Source organism: Acanthamoeba castellanii (assembly GCF_000313135.1).
Source record: "Acanthamoeba castellanii str. Neff unplaced genomic scaffold scf7180000084612, whole genome shotgun sequence".
Taxonomy (NCBI): Eukaryota; Discosea; order Longamoebia; family Acanthamoebidae; genus Acanthamoeba; species Acanthamoeba castellanii.
Genome location: NW_004457342.1, coordinates 163,986 through 179,218, shown reverse-complemented (window position 1 = coordinate 179,218; position 15,233 = coordinate 163,986). Strand labels below are relative to the sequence as shown.

General features: G+C 58.1%; 7 protein-coding genes across 7 annotated transcripts; 1 reads left to right on the top strand and 6 right to left on the bottom strand.

The window, feature by feature from the left end:
- Nucleotides 1–3,416, bottom strand: ACA1_076890 (RasGEF domain containing protein; the record flags this gene model as incomplete). The annotated part of the gene is made up of 15 exons (XM_004335801.1): nt 1–121; nt 218–346; nt 441–623; nt 696–819; nt 940–1,023; nt 1,113–1,236; nt 1,257–1,484; nt 1,563–1,652; nt 1,762–1,871; nt 1,966–2,049; nt 2,164–2,269; nt 2,574–2,664; nt 2,769–2,952; nt 3,169–3,279; nt 3,365–3,416. The coding sequence occupies 15 exons, from the start codon at nt 3,414–3,416 to the stop codon at nt 1–3; spliced, it is 1,821 nt and encodes a 606-aa protein (XP_004335849.1).
- Nucleotides 3,417–3,835: 419 nt separating this feature from the next.
- Nucleotides 3,836–6,700, bottom strand: ACA1_076880 (alanine-tRNA ligase; the record flags this gene model as incomplete). The annotated part of the gene is made up of 1 exon (XM_004335800.1): nt 3,836–6,700. The coding sequence occupies one exon, from the start codon at nt 6,698–6,700 to the stop codon at nt 3,836–3,838; it is 2,865 nt and encodes a 954-aa protein (XP_004335848.1).
- A 1,007-nt stretch (nt 6,701–7,707) lies between these two features.
- Nucleotides 7,708–8,685, bottom strand: ACA1_076870 (GATA zinc finger domain containing protein; the record flags this gene model as incomplete). Its single annotated transcript, XM_004335799.1, has 2 exons — nt 7,708–8,256; nt 8,491–8,685. The coding sequence occupies 2 exons, from the start codon at nt 8,683–8,685 to the stop codon at nt 7,708–7,710; spliced, it is 744 nt and encodes a 247-aa protein (XP_004335847.1).
- An 843-nt stretch (nt 8,686–9,528) lies between these two features.
- ACA1_076860 (RNA binding motif containing protein) lies at nt 9,529–11,329 on the bottom strand (the record flags this gene model as incomplete). Its single annotated transcript, XM_004335798.1, is given in 7 exon segments — nt 9,529–9,725; nt 9,742–9,825; nt 9,900–9,972; nt 10,072–10,605; nt 10,729–10,809; nt 10,908–11,008; nt 11,107–11,329. The coding sequence occupies 7 exon segments, from the start codon at nt 11,327–11,329 to the stop codon at nt 9,529–9,531; spliced, it is 1,293 nt and encodes a 430-aa protein (XP_004335846.1).
- Nucleotides 11,330–11,540: 211 nt separating this feature from the next.
- ACA1_076850 (RasGEF domain containing protein) lies at nt 11,541–12,771 on the bottom strand (the record flags this gene model as incomplete). Its single annotated transcript, XM_004335797.1, has 6 exons — nt 11,541–11,597; nt 11,662–11,933; nt 12,011–12,108; nt 12,179–12,397; nt 12,486–12,579; nt 12,657–12,771. The coding sequence occupies 6 exons, from the start codon at nt 12,769–12,771 to the stop codon at nt 11,541–11,543; spliced, it is 855 nt and encodes a 284-aa protein (XP_004335845.1).
- A 227-nt stretch (nt 12,772–12,998) lies between these two features.
- Nucleotides 12,999–13,929, bottom strand: ACA1_076840 (guanine nucleotide exchange factor, putative; the record flags this gene model as incomplete). Its single annotated transcript, XM_004335796.1, has 5 exons — nt 12,999–13,108; nt 13,197–13,339; nt 13,414–13,531; nt 13,613–13,709; nt 13,849–13,929. The coding sequence occupies 5 exons, from the start codon at nt 13,927–13,929 to the stop codon at nt 12,999–13,001; spliced, it is 549 nt and encodes a 182-aa protein (XP_004335844.1).
- Nucleotides 13,930–14,511: 582 nt separating this feature from the next.
- ACA1_076830 (Myb family DNA-binding domain containing protein) lies at nt 14,512–15,226 on the top strand (the record flags this gene model as incomplete). Its single annotated transcript, XM_004335795.1, has 3 exons — nt 14,512–14,780; nt 14,861–14,965; nt 15,118–15,226. 3 exons carry the CDS (start codon nt 14,512–14,514, stop codon nt 15,224–15,226), a joined length of 483 nt encoding a protein of 160 aa, XP_004335843.1.
- Between the last annotated feature and the right edge of the window lie 7 nt (nt 15,227–15,233).

The window sequence follows — 15,233 nt, the reverse complement described above, 5'->3', positions numbered from 1 at the left end:
CTAAACCCAGACGAGGGTACCCGTGAGAGAACCGGCGCTCTCTGAATCGCCCGCCGCTACGGACTTGGACCTCATGCGCGGAGTGATCTGCTCGGACTCGCGCACAAGCTCGGCCGATTTTCTGTTGGGCCGGTCACCAGTACCACCATATCAGCACCAGCGCTTCGCGAAGGCTCGCCGGGCCTCGGTCGAGGTTTGGTCTGGAGACTGAACGCACCGACTTCGGGGGGAGTTGAGCGCGGCGTAGGGTCCGCTCGTGTCGGGGGTGAGATAGAGGCTGAAGTAGCGCCTGCCCCCGCCGCCCGTGGGCGGTTCGCCTCGGCCCGCCGCCAGCCGCTCCACTTGCCTGGCATCGCACACGTCACACACACACACGACGAAACGTTGGTGTGAGCCCAGATCGTCGGGCCACACTGTTACGGGGGTCGTTAGTTACGTACATGTAGAGTTCGTCTCGCGGCGTGGAGGCGTCGCCCGCCGCGGGGTCGAATTCCTCGGAGGAGTTGAAGAGCGAGAAGTCCGAGTCGGACTTGGACAGCGGACTGCTCAGCGATCCCTCGCGCAGGCGCGGCTCCTTCGCGATGCCCGTGGGACCCGCCGGCTCGGCTTTGAACGAAAATTTTCTGTGAAGAGACAAAAATTGTTCAACATCTCGAAATAGAAAGGGATCGCATGGCTTGGGGAGTCTGGCTTACCGAAGGATGTCCTCGTCCATCGGGCGAACGCTCTTGAGGTAGTTGAGCACGTTGTAGTCCGTGAGCAGGTTGTAGGGAACCCTCTGGTACCGCAGCAGCTCGCGAACCTGACAACCCAACAGATCTGGGGACATACACACACACACACACACACACACAACACACAGGCAGCAGACGTGTTCGCGTGAGTGTCAGTGTCAGGGCAGTTGAGCAATGAGAGAATTGGGCGAACAGATGTGCATACCCATGATCTCAAAGTTGATCTTGCCGGGCGATATGTATTCGCGGTTGCCATCGTATATGAACGTCACGTCACGCAATGTCGGCGCTGCATTGGGGGAAAGGGGAGGTGAGCGTTTAGAAATGGAGGGCAAAGAGCAAAGCCGCAGGGTGGCGGGGGGAGCTATGGGCCAATACCAAAATAGGGGATGGCAGGAAAGTCGACCTGGCGCACTTCCTCCCTGTAGAGCTTGAAGTTCTGCGAGGGGTTCATGAGCTTGTCGAGGTCGTCGAACCGTGCCAGATACTGCGACGGAAGCATCTGTTGGCGGCCGCCGGCACGAAAGGATGCGTCAGCCACAGCCACAGCCACAGCCACAGCCACAGCCACAGCCACAGCCACAGCCACAGCCACAGCCACAGCCACAGCCACAGCCACAGCCACAGCCACAGCCACAGCCACCCATCACCACGTACATTCCACAGCCCCTTGAGGCGCTGGACGGAGGAGTTGTTCAGACCAGCAACGACCTCCATCACAGAATTAAAATTGTTGAGCGCTCGCAGTTTCTGTTTGGCGGTGGACAAGAAAAATAAGAAGAAGGTGAGCGTGTATCCGGCAAGGCCAACGCCACAATGGAAGCGTACCTGAGCTGACTTGATGAATTTCTTCAGTATGTCGACCCTCTGCTTGGGCGTGGGCGCCGTCACCACCTCGGTCGCCACCCAAAAGCTCACCTGACGGAGCACCCAGTCAGCACAATCGACACGACACGACACGACACGACACGACCAACGACACGACACGACCAGAGAAAAAGAAAGACTGCACACTACGCGTTTATACCTGATTGAAGCGCTGCGTGAGGGAGGAGATGTTGGGCGCCAACGTTTCTCGTTCCGGCTTCTGCCAGTTCATATGAAACAGCTCCTCCGGCCGCACCTTCTCAAAGCAGGCTGCGTGCGCACAATAAAGAAGCCGAAGAATGGTGAGGCGATTCTTACGGGGGGGGAGGGGGAATACGAGTGGGTCCGCTGATGGAACACGTACCGAACTCAATGGCGGTGAGATTGATGGCAATCTCGCTGGGCGAGAGATCCTCTATGTACACCGTCCGTTGCGGGCCAGACTGGCCTGCTGGGAGGAGGGCGATCGGGTTAGCGCCGGCGGCGCATGGACAAGTCGTTCGCGAGGCCACGAGCGTCGTTTAAATGGGGGGAAGAGGGAACTCTCTCAACAGCGCTGTACCTGCACTCCGCGGTGTCGGGGACCGGAAGCCCGAGGGCGAGAGAGGCCCGCGTGGCTTCGCAGGAGCCCCGATACTCAGCATGGGGATGCTCTTTATGCCGCTAGACTTGCGCGAATGACTCGAGCCTGAAAGGAACAAAAATTTGAATTGCCACCCAGACAAGACGTAAATCAAATGAAATTAAGGTACAGCACACGACACGACACAACACGACACGCAACACACATCACACGATCATGAGACAAAAAAATACCGGCGCCTGATTCGTTCTGTACATCGGGTGGGTGAGGGGCGGCCAGTGCACTCGGTTTCTGATCAGAAAGGTCAAGCTGTGAGTTCAGTTGCCGTAGCACTGCCAACACCTGAGAGGATCGAAGCTATGGAGGAGGAGGAGGAAGGGGGGGCTCACCTTCACGAACGCCAGCTTGAGCTTGTTGGCCTCCTCCCGCGGCAGATTCTTGTTGATGAAATCCACAAGCTCGTAAAATGCAGGCTTGTCCCTGTGTGAACGGCCAACGGTGCGGTGAGTAGTTGGTAAGGAGACCATCACGAACGTGATATGAACAATAATGGAGGGCCGTGGGGCGTGGGTGGTGTGTCGTACTTGAAGTCCTGGTCAAAGAAGTGGTCGACCCAGTAGCGCATGAAGAGGACCATCCGGTGGTTGAACTCGCGGCTGTAGTCGTCACTGTCCGCCGCGTAGGTTGTGTACATGCCCATCCACATCTTGAGCAGCTGCAAGGGCGGCGCGAAGATGCGATAGGTGCTCAAGTAGCTCCACATCATGTCTGCTCTCGTCGTGAACAGTCAACGCAAAGACACGAAGCGCGTTGTGAGCGTTGCTGCCAGTGAGCGGGAAGCGAGCTTCAAGTAGTCTCACAGCGATGTTGTGGTGTGGAGTGGTGAGCGCGAAAGGGGTGGATAGCGAGAGAGGAGCTAAGGGACCAGGTCGCGCGGGCAGTAGCACGGAGCAAGAGTGGGGCAGGGCAGGGCATTACACATACCTTCCTCGCCTGTGGAGACGACCCACTCGAGCAGCTCCAGCAGCGTGCCGCCCTTTCGCTGGCCCGTGACTCGTACACGCTCCTTGCGATCCGCCACTGCGGTGGAGCAGCCTGTTGGATTGGGGGGGGGGTGATTGATGGAGGAGTATGAGATGTGGCGCCTTCGATTTGACCAACGTCGTTGGAAATATATTACCATTTGTATTGGAGAGCGATGGCGATTCCCCGGCTAATGGTTCCTCCTCCATCGTTATGCGATCGTGTACTCCTCACCACCGCAGCCCGGGCGCACGCAATCAACGGTGATTGGCCTCCACAAGAGGTCCCAGCCTAATAATCGATGTCGTTGTTGATGTAGCGTGTTGGCGAGAGTACGGCGGCCAGGCTACGGAACTCTCGCCTCGGTCCCTTCTCCTAATCCCAACCCATCCCACGCGCTTTGGGAGCTCTTATCCCTCATCTTTCCTTTGCCGTCCAGGCCATTCCTCTTCTTGTGTGGTGGCGTGGTCCTGGAAAGGAAATCAAAATTCCTTCCTTTTCTAATTATTCAATTTTTGTATTTTTGTATTTTTATTTGTTTTACACGCCACAAAGATGGTGAACGGCGTCAAGTGGTTGAAGAAGAAGAAGGAGGACGAGGGAAGGCCTCTCTGTCTTTGTTCGTTCTTCACTGGAGCTTCTCGTTGACAAAGGACCGCGCGAGGGAGAGGGCGTCGGCGATCTTGGTCAGGTCGGAGCCCGAGCCCTGGGCAGTCTGGGGCTTGCCGCCGCCCTTGCCGCCGAGCAGGCCCGCCACGGCGCCGGCCCACTCGTTGGCCTTGAGGCCCGCCGCGACGAGGTCGTCCGAGACCTGCGTCACCACCGTGACCTTGCCCTTGCCCTTGACCTCCTCGGCGCTGAGAAGGAGGACGGCGAGGTGCGGGTGCTTGGCGCGGATGGCCTTGATGGCGTTGGTGAGGGCGATGACGTTGGAGCCGACGTCGAGGTGGCCGATGTGGGCCTTGTCGGTGGTGGCCTCACCGAGGGCGGCGAGGACCTGCTCGGCGTACTGCTGGGCGGCCTCGAGCTGCTCGGCCTTGGAGTTCTTGGAGGCGGCAAAGGCGCTGCCGCGGAGCTTGTCGAGGAGGGCGCGGGACTGGACCTGGCGGGCGGCGGGGATGGGCTGCTCGGCGTCGTTGATGGCCTTGTCGAGTCGCTTGATCTCCTCCTCGAGGTCGGCGCCCTTGAGCGCGGCGGCGGCCTCGATCTTGCGCTGGAGCTCGTCGGCGCGGGCGACGGCCTGGCGGGCAGCGTCACCGGTGAAGGCGACGACTCGTCGGATGCCACGGGCGAGGGCCTCCTCGCTGATGACGGCGAAGCTGACGGCCTCGGAGGTGCGGGCCAGGTGGGTACCACCGCAGAGCTCGATGGCGTACTTCTTCCACTCGGGGTTGGAGGGCGCCGCGAGAAGCTCGTCGACGGTGGGGCCGGCGACGACCACGCGCACGGGATCGGGGTAGGTCTCGCCGAAGACGGCCCTGATGCCGTTGATCGAGAGGGCGTCCTTGAGGGGAACCTCCTTGGCGTCGACGGGAAGGTCCTGGGCGATCTGCCCGAGCACGGCCTTGTCGACGGCGGCCAGCTGGTCACCGGAGACGGGCTTGTTGTGCGAGAAATCGAAACGCAGACGCTCGGGCTGCACGATGGATCCCCTCTGCTCGACGTGGGCACCGAGCACCTCACGCAGGGCGTGGTTGACCAGATGCGTGGTGGTGTGGTTGGATTTGAGGCTGTGTCGGCGGGAAGCGTCGACCGAAAGGCGAACGGCGTCGCCAACGCGGAGAGTGCCCTGGACGGCGCCCATGTGGACGACAAAGCCGCCGTAGGTCTGCACATCCTCCACGGTCTGTTGGCCAGTGCTGGTCTTGAGCACACCGTTGTCGGCGACCTGGCCACCGGACTCGGCATAGAAGTTGGTGCGGTCGAGCACTACGCCCGCAGCAGCGTCGGTGACAGAGTCGGCAAACTCTTTGCCGGTCCAGATGGCGCGCACGGTGGCGTCCACGTCGCTATCGATGTACTTGGCCGCGTCGTCGGTGGGCACGACGGGGACGCCCTGGAGGTGGGCCACAGCGTGGGTGCCGAGGGCCAGGGCGGCCTTCTGCATGGCGGTGACAGCGCCCGTGGGCTGCGCAGTCTTCGCGGCCTTGAACCCGGCCTTGTCGACCTTGAGGCCCTTCTCCTCGGCCATGAGAGTGGTGAGGTCAAGCGGGAAACCGTAGGTGCCGTAGAGACGGAAGGCGACCTCGCCGCTGATGGTGTCGCCGCGTTGCATCTTCTCGGTGGCCTTGGCGAACTTCTTGAGGCCCTTGGCCAGAGTCTTGGTGAAGGCGACCTCCTCCTCCATGATGGTCTGCGTGAGGTGGGCGGGGTCGCGGCGCAGCTCGGGGAACGCGTCGCCCAGGCTCTCGAGCACGACGGGCACGAGCTTGTGGAAGAAGCCGTCCTCGGCGCCGAGGATCTGCTTGCCGTATCGCACGGCCCTGCGCAGGATGCGGCGCACGACGTAGTTACGGCCCACGGCACCAGGCACGGCACCGTCGTTGATCGCGAAGGAGAGCGTGCGGATGTGATCGGCCACGACGCGGTAGGCCATGTCGCGAGTGTCGACGTCGTCGGCGCCCACGCGGCCGCCGTAGGGCTGCGCGCCGGTAATCTCTTGGATGCGGGCGAAGATGGGGGTGAACACATCGGTGTCGTAGTTGCTGAGCTTCTTCTGCAGGATGGAGGTGATTCGCTCGAGGCCCATGCCCGTGTCGACGTGGCGCGCGGGCAGGGCCTTCAGCTTGCCGTCGTCCTCGCGATTGAACTGGATGAAGACCAGATTCCAAATCTCGATGACGGTGGGATCGTCGGCATTCACGAGGCTGGCGGCGTCGCGACCACCGAGGCGATCGAAATGAATCTCCGAGCACGGGCCGCACGGACCCGTGGCGCCCATTTCCCAGAAGTTCTCCTTGCGGCCGTAGGGCAGGACACGCTCGGCCGGCAGGAACTTGAGCCAGATGGCACGCGCCTCTTCGTCGGCTGCGAGTCCATCCTCCTCGTCGCCCCTGAAGTAGGTGGCGTAGAGACGCTCAGCGGGCAGGCCGTACACGTTGGTGAGCAGATCCCAAGCCCACGAGATGGCCTCCTCCTTGAAGTAGTCGCCGAACGACCAATTGCCCAGCATCTCGAAGAAGGTGTGGTGATAGGTGTCCTTGCCCACGTCCTCGAGATCGTTGTGCTTGCCTCCAGCACGGATGCACTTCTGGCTGTTAGCCGCCCTCTTCCAGGTGGCCTGCTCGCTCTTCGGATCGACCTGGCCGAGGAAGATGGGCTTGAACTGGTTCATGCCTGCATTCGCGAACAGCAGGGTCGGGTCATCGTGCGGCACGACCGACGATGATCGCACGTGGAGATGCTGCTGCTTCTCGACGAAGTAGTCGACGAAGGTCTGCCTCACCCTCGACACGGGCCACTCGATCGAGGCATCGCTAATTGGCGATTCCATTTTTTTTTGATGTTTCTGTACTCACTCGAAAAGAGAGTTGTGAGGTTTGGAGTGTCGCTTCTTCTGGTGAAGTGAAGCCGACGCGAATCGAAGATGACAGATGAGGAATGCACGAATCAACGCAAACACACAAACACCAAATAAAAAGAGACGACAAGAAGCCACAACCCTTCCCACCATTCCAGGTTTTTTCGCAGGACCGATTCTCCGCTTGTCCGTTTTCGCTGTCAGTTTCGTTACAGCTCAAACTATTGCGAAACAGCTTTCGGAATTTTGGCAACTGTCAAGTGACGCACAATGTCCCTTCGTGGACGGCCGTAGGGTAGACCGCCAACCTAATGGGTAATGGGTCACATGATGGCATGCCTAGGCGTGTCGATTTCTAGGGAAGGAGAGTGGGTTTGGTCACGGCTTTACCTGTCCCCGTCCGAGCTCGGCCCTCCTCCTTCAGAGCCTCCGCCCCCTGCGCCCACCATCGAGCCCGAGAGCGTGAGCAACAAACAGAGCCCAACACAGGAAACGTTCATCAGCTGAGATGAGAGCATCGGTCAGGACGGCAAGGCCTTCTTCATCACGCCACGAGAATTGATTTGGAGAAAGAGATAGTAAGGCCTGTATGATGGCATGTTGTAGCAATGAAGACTTGTAGTTGAATTGAAATGTAGTCACCTTCATTGTATATGTTGGTGCGCTGAACCACACAGATGTGTGACTATGTATACATCAGAGAGAGAGAGAGAGAGAGAGAGAGGAGTCGCTTCGAGGTGCGCCAGTAGGTGGCTCGGTGGGTATGTACACTGAGTATTCGCCACTGCGGCAGACACGAGAAGGAGGGTAGGATGACCGGAGAGATACATCGATACATGCATCGTCGTCGCACCACACGGGAGCCGTTGTGCCGTCAACCAGCGGCATCGCCGTGTGTATGTGCAGCAGTCAGAGGTGGTGAGAGATGGAGGTGGATAGCGAAGGGGTAGATGATTGGATGGCATCGTGGCTGCTGCTCTTCAGGCGTTGAGGACGAGCGAGAGCGGCAGTCGGCACTTTTCTCGCTTGTCGGCTTCCCGCAGGTACTTGGCGTACTGCAGCCCGCACGCGTTGCACAGCGTCTTCGGGCCGGCCGGACCCCGTCGCCACTCGGGCGTGTCGGTCTCGCCACAGTGGAAGCAGCGGAGATTGCCCGGCTCGGGCTTGGCCTTGACGCGACGCGCTCGCTTCTGTCGCTTGGCCGAGCTCTGCTGGCCGTCCGAGTTGCACTCGCTCTCGTCGCCCTTTTCGTCGCACTCGTGCTTGACCACCATCGATGCGTTGTCGTTGGACTCGTCGTCGACTTGCTCGGTCTTTCGCTTCTTGAGCAGAACCGGGGCCGACGAGCAGGACTGGCGTTGCTGAGTCGCCGCTGGTTGGACGGAGGAGTTGAAGGTGTGGAAGAGGCTGAGCAGCTGCTGGAGCAGAGGGAACAGCGCCGGCGTCGATGATGACGAGGTCTCGGGCGCCGTGGCCGTCACCGTCGCGATCGATGTCAGGTCACGCAAACGATCGCTGCAGTCCTTGATCTGTTGGTCAGAACATGAACATGGAGGTCATCAGTTCATGACTCCATCAACTTTCGTAACGCCAAAAAAACAATAAAAACGAATTTCCGCGGTAGGCCGATCTCCGAACGTAACCGAAGGAAATTCAAAAGAAAAGAAACCTGAGAAAGAGACGTGACCCAAGTTGTAGAAGATGCTCGCGGAAGGAGAAAAAGGGAAAGAGATGAGGTAAGGGAAGAAGAAGCTGGTGGGTACCTGAGCCCAGATGTGTTGAAAGGCCTTGGGGTCGGGGTGGGCGGTGGTGGAGGGAAGTGCACAGAGAGCGGCTGCCGCCTCGTCCTCATCGGCCACCATCATCTTGACGTGGTGGTGCTGTTGCTGGGCCTCGTTGGTGTGGAGGAAAGTATGGGGCGAGAACACCAGCCCGGCGTGCTGTGCAGACATGGTCATGTTCTTCTAGTAGTGCTGTGTCGCGGTCGGAATCCTACGAAAGACGAAGGGAGGGCGGTGTTGCTTGGTGGAAAGGAAGTTGTGTAGTGTGCTCTCGTCTGGGTTGGGGCTTTTGTAGGGCCAGCGATGGTGTGGCGATGTGCGAGCAAAAGAGTGACTGGGTCACCCAGCCCCGCCCACCAAGTCTGACGAAGAGGACCATGTCCCGCCCAGCCCAGCCCATCCCAACGCATCGGCCACGCAGGTTCATCCGGCATCATCGCTTTGGCGGTTGGGCTCACCTTTCGTTTGCCCAACAGGAATTCTTACAGGCGACTGTCGACGTTCCCAAACGACGAAAAGTGCGACAGGTGCGGCGGCTAGAGGGCGTGGAGCACCGAACGGAGCGTAGGAAAGGCCGTCGACAACCTTAATCCGTGCACATCACCTCATTTTCCGTCGGTTTGTTGCCCATTGGCAGGATCTAGGTTTGGCGGACCTCTGAGAGGTCGGATCGCAGACACCGGCCGAAGTTCCCACGGTCCTTCTCCATCCGACCAAACTCCTCGTGGCGATGGCCTGGGATGCGCGGGGTACCCCGAGTTCTGGGACCGGGAATCTGTGCCTATGTTAGGATTGTCGTCGTCCGTCAGGACCTTGCCTTCGCCACAAAAAAGAGAGAAAGCGAAGCCGAAGCTTCACCTACCACAACAACTTCGTGTGCCAATTCACGCTCGCGAGGAGAGGCCGTCGGTGAGAAAGTGTGATTGTTATTTTCGTAATTGTGGTCCACACGAAGAAGGCACGGCACGTAGGAGAGTAGAAAGTCCCAAACCCGCGAGTTGGTGTTTGTCCCCCGCAAAACTACCCGTCCGTCACGCGCGTGTCTCCCACTCTTCCGCCAAGCGCCATCTTATCCGGCCGTACAGAACCACCACCGTTTACCGGCGAAGCGTGGCAGCCGGAGAAACGGGCGCTTGGGCTGCCGCGTCGTAGAAGGGAGGCTCTAGTTTCGGCCCCTGCCGCCACGTCCGCCACGTCCGCCTCGACCACCGCGTCCCCTGCCGCCACGTCCACCACGTCCGCCACCACGGCCGCCGCGGCTGGCCTTTCGGTCGCCCTCCTGCATCACCTTGTCGATGTACTCCATCTCCTCATCACCTGCAGGCGGCATCAACGTTTTGGTGAGACATTCTGACCGCGTCATCGGAAGGTGGAGGAATCGCAGGGCTTACCCTCAAGAAGTCGGACGTTGGTGAACTTGACGCCCTTGACCTCCTTGGGGTTGGCAGTAAGCTCGGCAAGAGCCTACAGGTGCGACACAATGATCGGTGAGCGAGCGTAAACATAGAACCAGGCGCAGGCGTGCCAAGGGGCAAGTGCCAGAGGGTGGAGGTGGAGGTGAACCTTCTGGGCGGGCTCGGGAGAAGTCATGCGAACCCACGCGTTCTTGGCAGCAAAGTCGACGAACCTGATGTTCTCGGTGGAGACGATCTCCTCGAAGAGGGCCTTGACGTCCCACTTGTTGAAGTCGGAGCTGAACTCCTGTCCCTCCTCGCCGGTAAAGGTGACGTGGAGCACGGTGCCCTTCATGCGCTCGATCCTCTCCTCCTTGGCCTTCTTCCTCTCCTCGGCCGCCTCCGCCTCCTGCTGAAGCTCCTCCTCCGTCTTCTCGCGCTTGTCACGCTTCTCCTTGTGATCCCTCGCGGCCTTCTCCTTGTGCTCCTTCTTGGGTGTGATGCTGATCTCGCGACCATCGAGGTCCAGCTTCGCGGCGGCGGCCGCAGCCTTGGAACCCTCCTCCGTCTCGAACTCGACGCAGGCCTCGCCCTTGGCCTTCTTGGTCTCGCGCTCCCTGAAGATGATGATGCGAGCAACGGCGCCGAACTGGGAGAAGACGGCCTCGACAGAGTCGATGGTGGCGTCCTCCGGGAGTCCCTTCTGCAGTTGGCCGGAGAGGCAAAGAGATACGAAAGCACGCGTGAGTATGTACATTGGCAGCACACGTGCGTGCGCACACACGTGTCGCGTGAGTGCGAGTCGGCGCACAGGGTGAGCACGTACCACAAAAACGGTCTTCAGGTGCGAGTTGTCCACGGCAGGCAGAGGCTGAGACCGCTTCACGAGCAGTCCGTCCTCCGACACCTTGATGGGATGGGAAATCGTAAAAAGAAGATCAATCGTGATGGCTTGTGAGCCGACCAACAATCAATCCCACATCACACAACGCCAACTCCTCGTACCGTCAGACGGTCGGAGCTGCGCATGAGCTCGACTACGACATTCAAGTCGGTGGTCATGGCCTGAAGACGGGGGAAGGCAGCGATCTTGGCGATCTCAATGACTATGGAGTTCCAGAAACCATGGAAGATCGTAAGATGGAACGAAATGAGATTAATTTGATGGTGAAAATCATTGAAATGTTGTGAAATTGGCACGTACAGCCCTCAGGGTTCTTGGCCGCTTCCTCCTGAAGCCACTTGTCGCGACGGTAGTTGCTGTCGGAGAAGTAGTACTCAATCTGCTTCTTGATCTTCGCGGGCGTGATCTCTTCGGTCTCGACCTTGGCCTTCTTCGCGCTGGGCTCCCCAGTCGCCTCGACCTTCGGGGCCTCCGCCGCCGTCTCGTCGATCTTCCTCTTCTGGCTTTCGTTGGGCTGTTCCATTCTGATATGAACTTTGTGTCGTGGGAGAGTCCTTGATTCGAAGGAGAAAGATGATTACGGGCGAAGCGGGCAATGTGCGATCGATCTTCAACGGCAAGAAGAACAAAAGACGGAAAAAAAATGCCACAACCACTAAACCAGGAAAATGTTCAGAATGTAGAGGGAAATGTCGAAAAGAAATTCAAAAAGAAAATGGATTGTTGTTTGGCCATCAGGCCTTCTTCCTCTCCTTGGCCACCGTCTTGTACGCCTTCTTCAACTCCTTGACCTGCATTGATCGGGAAGGCAGGCATCAGCACGCACGGAAGGACATAATGGGATGGTGGTGGCACTACCTTCTTCTTGCTGTCGCCCTTGAACTCGTAGAGTTCCTTCTCGGGGAGGCGTGGCAGAACCTTGAGCATCCATTGGAGCTCCTCGGTGGTACCTTCGCCCTTGGTGCCCTCCCCCGCGGCGATGGACTCGATCATGGCCTCACTGTACGACACCTCAAAGCACCGCTTGAGCACGCTCAGGGTCTCGTAGATCATCGTCATCTTCTCAAAGTGGATCAGCTTCTCCTCCGTCCCGCTGGCCGCACCCGCTTCTATCGTCACAGCTGGGCCTGTCGATCGACGCAACACTAGTGAGCGAAGAGAACAGCGCCAATCTGAAGAAAACGAAGGTAGGAGGAAGGCGTACTGTCCTTGATATCGATGTTGTTGTCGTTCTCCTCGATCATCGTGAGATCTGACAGGATCATCGATAGCAAGGGAATAGCCGGAGCCGCCACCGTACGGCTGTATGACGAACAAGGGGAGTGGGAAACGTTAGCGGCCGACCAAGCTCATGACGTGGTCCCGGGCGTACATGACGTTACGGTAGTTTCTGAAGTTGTTCTCGCTTGCGAAGAACACCTGCAAGTCGGCATATATCTGTTGCGACCTCTTTGGGAGTGCTTTCCATTCGTCCTTCAGGCGCTGCACGGGGCTCATGTTGAGGGCCGAGAAGATCTGCATCGCCGATTGATAGTTCTGCAGCTTGAGGCACGAGTCCGCCACCGCAATGAACAGCGCCAACATGGGACTCCTGTTGTGTGGTAGGCGTTAAGGGTTGGTCTGTCGGTCTCTCACTCACCCACATGGACGAGTTGCTTAGAGTCGAGTCACGCACGGACCTTTTCTTCGTGGAATGGCCGTGCGTGAGGATTGACGTCACAGCCCAGAAGCTCACGGCGTTAAATCGTTCGATCAACTTGCCCAGTTTCTTCGCTGTAAGGTTGTTGTCGTGATGGTGAGATACAACAACAACAGCGCACACGCCACTGGCGACCATGGGACGTTCGTACCTTCTCCCCCCTTTTTGCTCCAAGCGTTGTGGAGGTACTCACGCTGAGGGATCTCCGAAAACAGTTGGAACTCTATTTGCGTGAGGTGGAACGCGATCTGTGCCGGGGCGAACATCTTGGGATGGAGGCCACTGTCGACCCCCGTATTTGATTCGCGTGAGTAATTTAGGGTTTCAATGTAACACACACAGTCGGTGGCTTCTGGCACCTGATCTGATAAAGGATGACTGTTGGCGAGTCGCTGTTCCTGTTTGCTTGCTCCTGCAATCGGAACATTGATTATGGGTCAGTGCACAGATATCACCAACATTCGTGAGTGTTCAGGAGTGAGGCCGTGATCGCTTACCACCGCTTCCCTCGCAGCATCCTCTTCCTCCTGTTTTTTCGTTTGTCGGCGATGATCTGTTGTTCCCGTATCATCTGCCGTAGCTTGGTCGTAATCGGCTGTAGGCCTGTGTTGACGACATGGTGGTGTCAGCGCTGATCCCCATTCTCGCCGATCCGAAAGTGGATTGATGAGGGTGAACCCAGACGCTGTACCTTTGCTGTCGAGGTCGCCGAGGAACATGTTGAAGAGGAGTTGGTTCTCCTCACTGAAGTCTTCGCTGCCATAGCAGTTAATCCACTTTTCGAACACCTCGACTACTCGTGCGTCGTCGCCATCGTAGAATCGGGCCATCAGTCTACAGCATGCGAGGGTGAACGTCAGACAGGTTCCAACGTTGGAGGTGTTGGTGGGGTGCAGCAAGCGGTGTACCGGCTCATGAAAGATTGGGAGTCTATGAAGTAGTTATGGGTAGCAATGAAGGTTTCCACGTAGTCTGGATCTGCCAGCTCGTCCTCGGCCAAGAGCTCCACCAGAGATTCCAGCGTGCCTGGGGAAAGGGGAACTCGATCAACGCATGCAAACACAAGAGAGAGAGAGAGAGAGAGAGACCGGCTGGGTGTAGCCCTACCTGCCCTAATGGAGCGACGCCCGTCCTTCTTCTGGCCGTAGATAACAATGGAGTTGCGCTCGCCGCTGTGTGCGCCAATGGCAGCTCCTGACCGGCTCTGTTCATTTGACAGCGCCAGAAGGAGAAGAACAACGAAGTCAAACGAGTGTGCAACTTGGTGCGGCGCTGGTGCCGGCTAAATAATGACGACGACTCAAAGGGTAGGGGCGTACAGGTATGTCGAGAAAGCAGGGTACAGAGAAAGTGCGATCCTTTCGCACGGCCTGACGTGTAGTTCGTTGGAGGGAGCCTCGCTTCTTCAATGTGAGGGGATCCATTATCTGTTTGGCTAGATCGATCAGAGATCAAAACGAACGATCATGATAATGCGAACAGGTGTTGGCGTTTGCTTGACTATAGCCCCCCCTCAAACACTCCTTCGAATGATCGCTCCCATAACTAACGAGGTAAAGGAATGGAGATGGAAGAAGTACCAACAACGTAGGTCTGAACTCGTTGACTGGTGAATGCGGCGAAGAGGCAATGCGTCAATATGGCCTAGAATCGAACTTCACGTCTCCTTCTTTTCTCTCCCCTCCCTCTTCCAACCAACAATCTTCTGGAGCGGTTACCGCTCAAGTCTCTCCTTCGTAGTGCCTGCGACCGTCCTTTCTGTTTTTCGAACAGAAACAACGAGTGGTCCGCAGAGCGTGGTGGTGTCAGGATACCGCGTGGTAACTATCCCCCATGAACAACTAGCTAGGGCGGGATGAACAACAAGGCACGCTTCCTCGATGAACAGGCACTTTCCCTTCCTGGCTCGCCACGTCAGCAGCCTAATTTTTCAAGTAACAGATTCAAACAGAAGAACAATAAAATAGTTTAGTGGAAGTAAAATTATTAATAATCGAGGGCTGAAGATGGAAGACATAGAGGAACTGTGTGCCTACGACGAAGAGGGCGAGGGCGAGGGCGAACCCTTCTTCTACGCACTCGCGCGGCATTGCAGCGAGGTCGCGCGAAGCTGCCGGGTGGTGGCAGAGGAATACCGCGCCGTTGCCGAACACGGAGGCAAGCGGCGAAAGCGCAATCGAGAAGCAGAAGAGGGAGGCAGCGCTGACGATGCCCGCCTAAAGCCGCATCGACGGAAACGAACCGGTTCATCTACGAAGCGAACATCTCTTCCCCCGTACGCCCAGATGCCTCAAATTTGATCGAATCGTGCAGAATTGAATGGAATGGAATGTTGCCGGCTTTGCTGGTGTGCAGGGGTGTTTGGTCCGTCGAGGACCTGGAAAAGTTTGAGGAAGGAGTCGCCCGGTGGGGTCTCTCCTCGCCCGACGCCATCATCGCCTTGCTGCCCTCACGTCCGCCGTACTTTGCCCCCCCCCACTCATGTTCTATTTTATTTCAACCCCAATTCTATGTTTGGTCAAATACTCGCTTGCGCCCTAAATGTCCCTCCGTGCGCGTTCACGAACCGCCATTTCGCGCTTGGCTGACCGTCGTGTTGGGACTGTGCTAAGGGACGATGTCAGGGAGCGCCTGGAGACGCTACGGCGCGTGCGAAGCTGGGACGACGACAGTGAGGAAGATGCAGGCAGCTTCACCGGAATGCGGTTTCCGGGTGCCTAAAGCAGAC